This window comes from Triticum aestivum, chromosome 6A (genome assembly GCF_018294505.1).
Source record: "Triticum aestivum cultivar Chinese Spring chromosome 6A, IWGSC CS RefSeq v2.1, whole genome shotgun sequence".
NCBI lineage: Eukaryota > Viridiplantae > Streptophyta > Magnoliopsida > Poales > Poaceae > Triticum > Triticum aestivum.
This window is the reverse complement of record NC_057809.1, coordinates 4,565,603-4,569,732: the sequence shown is the minus strand read 5'-3', so window position 1 is coordinate 4,569,732 and position 4,130 is coordinate 4,565,603. Positions and strand designations below refer to the sequence as shown.

General features: G+C 49.2%; 1 protein-coding gene across 1 annotated transcript; it reads left to right on the top strand.

The window, feature by feature from the left end:
• The first annotated feature begins 743 nt into the window (after nucleotides 1–743).
• Nucleotides 744–2,827, top strand: LOC123129915 (bidirectional sugar transporter SWEET14). Its single transcript, XM_044549884.1, has 6 exons — nucleotides 744–935; nucleotides 1,365–1,401; nucleotides 1,491–1,701; nucleotides 1,849–2,010; nucleotides 2,099–2,218; nucleotides 2,306–2,827. The coding sequence occupies exons 1-6, from the start codon at nucleotides 884–886 to the stop codon at nucleotides 2,597–2,599; spliced, it is 876 nt and encodes a 291-aa protein (XP_044405819.1). The 5' UTR covers nucleotides 744–883; the 3' UTR covers nucleotides 2,600–2,827.
• The last annotated feature ends 1,303 nt before the right edge of the window (nucleotides 2,828–4,130 follow it).

The window sequence follows — 4,130 nt, the reverse complement described above, 5'->3', positions numbered from 1 at the left end:
GACATGGTAGTTTACGATCATGGGAGGATTACTTGTCTGTACGGCATCCTCCTTCGAGCAGGTGCCATTACTCACGGACAAAGGGGACCCTAGTTGCCACCCGAGTCACCCGAACGCGAGAGCACTGCCACATTTAACCTTTGATAACTTTCAGGTGGAACATCAACAAGAAAAACTAATCCAGCTGTTGTCTTGAAATTCGATCAAGCTCCAAAAAACACAGAATTATATGAGTCGTGGTTAAGTAATTGTTGCTGAATGTTATCATCAGTGGATTTGAAGTAACTATCACCTGCGAGTTGTACTTGGTATTTCCTTTTTTGCGGGGTATACTTGGTATTTCCTAAAAAACAAAAGGTTTGTATCTGATCTGATGATTTACAGGAGCTAGAGTTGGACAAGGCACAAGATTGGTTCGGAAAAAACACATGTGATCCTTTGCAGCTCCGCGGCTGCTATAGCTCTTTGGCTTCTCCATGTATGGCTAGGTTGCCCTTATCTAGGATAACTTGAAGTGTAAGATAGGGATTAGAGAGGTAACTGAGAGAGAAAGAGTGTAAGGTAGGTACTTTGTGTCATCCATTGTGATGATTATCTTGTCCTTTGTTTAATGTGGCCCCATGACTGTGACTGATCAGGGACAGTTTGTTTTTGCCACCGGAGTCACACGCCATAAGGCATAAGCTTCCTTGCCAGCACTATATAAACCCATCCAAAGCTCCCTTCACGCTCTCAAGCAACAACCTCAAGTAGTAGGCTGGCAGTTCTTCTCTTCCCATTGAACCATCTATACACGGGAGAGAAATCATCCTAACTAGCTAGCTTGGTAGAACTATCTCGTTGTGATCTCCTCATCAACTCCAAAGGTAGTTAAGATCTTGCTATGGGTGGTCTCTCTCTTCAGCACCCGTGGGCCTTTGCCTTTGGCCTCCTAGGTATATTGATGTCCACATCAATAGATGCTTCTCAAACTTCTACCTTTTAAGAGTTCTTACTTGTGGCCTTTTATTGTATTTCCATATTTGTTAAATATGATTTGCCAGAACTAATAGATCATTGCCAAAACCAATATTTCCACCCGTGGTAGTATTCTGAGCATCCAATATAGCTAGTTAGTGCCGATTGCACCACGGATGCATGTGATCCTTCCTCTTTTGTGTAGACGTAGTGATCCATTCTTCCGTTTATTAATTATTTTGTGTAAACTAGAAGAGGTGCACATTTGCTTATGGTGTAGCGTGACACCTCACCGACGTCACCCACACAAGAAAGCTAGCCATTAAGTGGGGATTGTGTAACGTATGTACAGGTGTCTCCTTGTTATCTCTGGCTAACTGTAGTATGTACCACTTTGCTTCCTGCAGGCAACGTCATCTCGTTCATGACCTACCTGGCCCCACTGTAAGCCTCTCGATGACACTCAACATTGTTTCTCTCTCTGGCTTAGTTTCATGAGATATTAATGGCGCATGGGGGCACGGGATATGCAGGCCGACATTCTACCGGATCTACCGGAGCAAGTCGACGCAGGGGTTCCAGTCGGTCCCTTACGTGGTGGCGCTCTTCAGCGCGATGTTGTGGATCTACTACGCGCTGCTCAAGTCTGACGAGTGCCTCCTCATCACCATCAACTCCGCCGGCTGTGTCATTGAGACCATCTACATCATCATCTACCTCACCTATGCACCAAAGCAAGCCAAGGTACTCGATGGCACCTCAGCTGCACATTTTTCCTTCGAAAAGAGGATAGTTTTTTGCCTCTGCTCGATTGATGCATACAATCATATATTATTTGATCCATGCGATAAATGCATGTGGCTAACATGAAAAATATGCGCATGGATGCAGCTCTTCACGGCGAAGATCCTCCTCCTCCTGAATGTGGGTGTGTTCGGGCTTATCCTCCTGCTCACCCTGCTCCTGTCGGAGGGCGAGAAGCGCGTTGTCATGCTCGGGTGGGTTTGCGTCGGCTTCTCCGTCAGCGTCTTCGTCGCGCCCCTCAGCGTTATCGTGAGAAACTGAGCATCCTCCCTCTATAGTGTTAGTTTGTTGATCCATGATTGATTCTTACAAGTGTATTATGTCTTGACGTTTGCAGCGCCTTGTGGTGCGTACCCGGAGTGTGGAGTTCATGCCCTTTTCCCTCTCCCTCTCCCTCACCGTCAGCGCAGTCGTCTGGTTCCTCTACGGCCTCCTCATCAAGGACAAATATGTTGCCGTACGTGAACAACACAAATAAAATATCTCGGTTCATCATAACTCAACTTTCCTTTTTCTTTAATTGTTGGTGTTGATCTGCATGTAGCTGCCCAACATTCTTGGGTTTGCCTTCGGTGTGATTCAAATGGGGCTCTACACCCTCTACCGCAACGCCACACCTACACCGGCGCCCAAGCAGGTGGACGATGATGATGCTGTCAAGGTGCCCGAGCATGTGGTCAACATCTCCAAGCTTGGCCCAGCGGCTGCCATCGAGCTCAACACACACAATCCCATCGAACCAGGGATGCCACCGCTGATGAAGGAAAACAGCTTGGCATGCACCAGCGACGAGACCAAGGGGGGTGTTGACAAGGCAACCCACGTCGAGCAAGTCTAGGCAGTCATGCGTTCATGCCTATGATGTATGCGTGCACTTAAGCCATGGCGGGCAGGGCTCGAGCAAAGAAGCTATAGGGAGAGAAATGCATGCACGTGGGCTTGTGATTTCCACTATGGACGTTCCATTAGATGCTCGAGCCAGTTATTTTATCCTGGTCGTATTCATTAGTATGTCCATCTATCACTTCCATGTAATGATCTTATTATAAAAATTGCCATTTTCTCATGAAGCGTAGCACGGAAGTAGAAGCATTACAAAATTGCAAATTTTGAATTGATTTCTAATCTATTGTGTCCTTGTTAGAGAATGCAGCCACTCGGATTCGAACCGAGATGCTTAAGCACTGCTTCCTAAGAGTAGTGTGTCTACCAATTTCACCATGGTGGCTAACTTAAAATAATAACTGAAAAGAATAATAGCTATTATCTCGCGAATCGTCGATATGCAGAAAATGTTCATAGAATTTAGGGAACATTAGGGTTTTCATTAAAACAGACTTCGTTTGGTAGTATCGATCCGACAAAGAACTGATGAAATGTTCATTTGCGTCTTATAAAGGTTTGTTGTGTTTTGGCAGCAAGTTACCTTTGATTCCAAGCAAGAATTGTGACGGTGAATTGGAACAAGAGTATTTGTGAGCAAGAACTAGAGTGCATAGCAATTACGCCTATAAAGAATATTGGAGTACCCGTCTCCCTAGGCTCCTCGTGGACCAGAGCACCCCATGGCCATCTGTTTGCTGGTGGCTTGCATCGGGAGCCACTCGGGCACCCTCAGGATCGTCCGATCTGCCCGGATGGCTCGGACCCGGGCGACCCGGCTGGAGGGTCCATGACGGGTGGACTGTCCGGTGAGCACCAGGCCACCATCCTTGGGTGGCTCCGAGTTTGTCCGTGATGTCCCTCTCGTGTGGGTGGCTCTGCACCATGTGATCTCATGGGGCCTCTCTGAGCCATCTGATCTCTCAGGGCCTCTTCAAGTTGTTCGATCTGCCCGGATGACTCAGACCCTGGCGACCCGGTCGAGCGGTCCATGGAGGATGGACCACGGGGGCTCACCCGGGGCCACCACCATTGGGCGTTGTCCATCGCGACCGCGAGCGTTGGCCGCCGAGCAGTCCTGCGCGCGATGGACCTGTCGGGCCCGCCTTTTGGGGTGTAAACCCCACGCCTGTTTCTGGTTGGCGCGCCGCCGGGTCTTCTCGGGTGCTCTTTGAGTCGTCCGATTTGCCCGGACGGCTCGTGCAAGGGTACCCCACGCCGTGTTTGGTCCATTCGTGATAGGAGGGGTGTATGTCGCAGTAGCACCGCCAACTCGCACATGGAGTAAGGCCGCTAGGATGCGGAGGGGCCTGGTCATGTTGTGTCTTTCTGTCCCGAGCGGGGTACTCTGCCCTAGCGAGTCGGGCGCCGAGCGTCGTGTCATCTGGCCATGTGTTGTTTCGTGAGAGCCAGCCACATGCATTTGTATGTTCGTATGTGGGATAAGGCGCCGAGCGTTCGTATGGTGTGCCCAGCCAACTGGGCAG

Coding starts and splice junctions, on each gene's coding strand:
- LOC123129915 (XM_044549884.1), top strand. CDS start 884: ATGGGTGGTCTCTCTCTTCAGCACCCGTGGGCCTTTGCCTTTGGCCTC. Junction 2,011..2,098: donor TCGCGCCCCTCAGCGTTATC/GTGAGAAACTGA, acceptor TGACGTTTGCAG/CGCCTTGTGGTGCGTACCCG. Junction 2,219..2,305: donor TCAAGGACAAATATGTTGCC/GTACGTGAACAA, acceptor ATCTGCATGTAG/CTGCCCAACATTCTTGGGTT.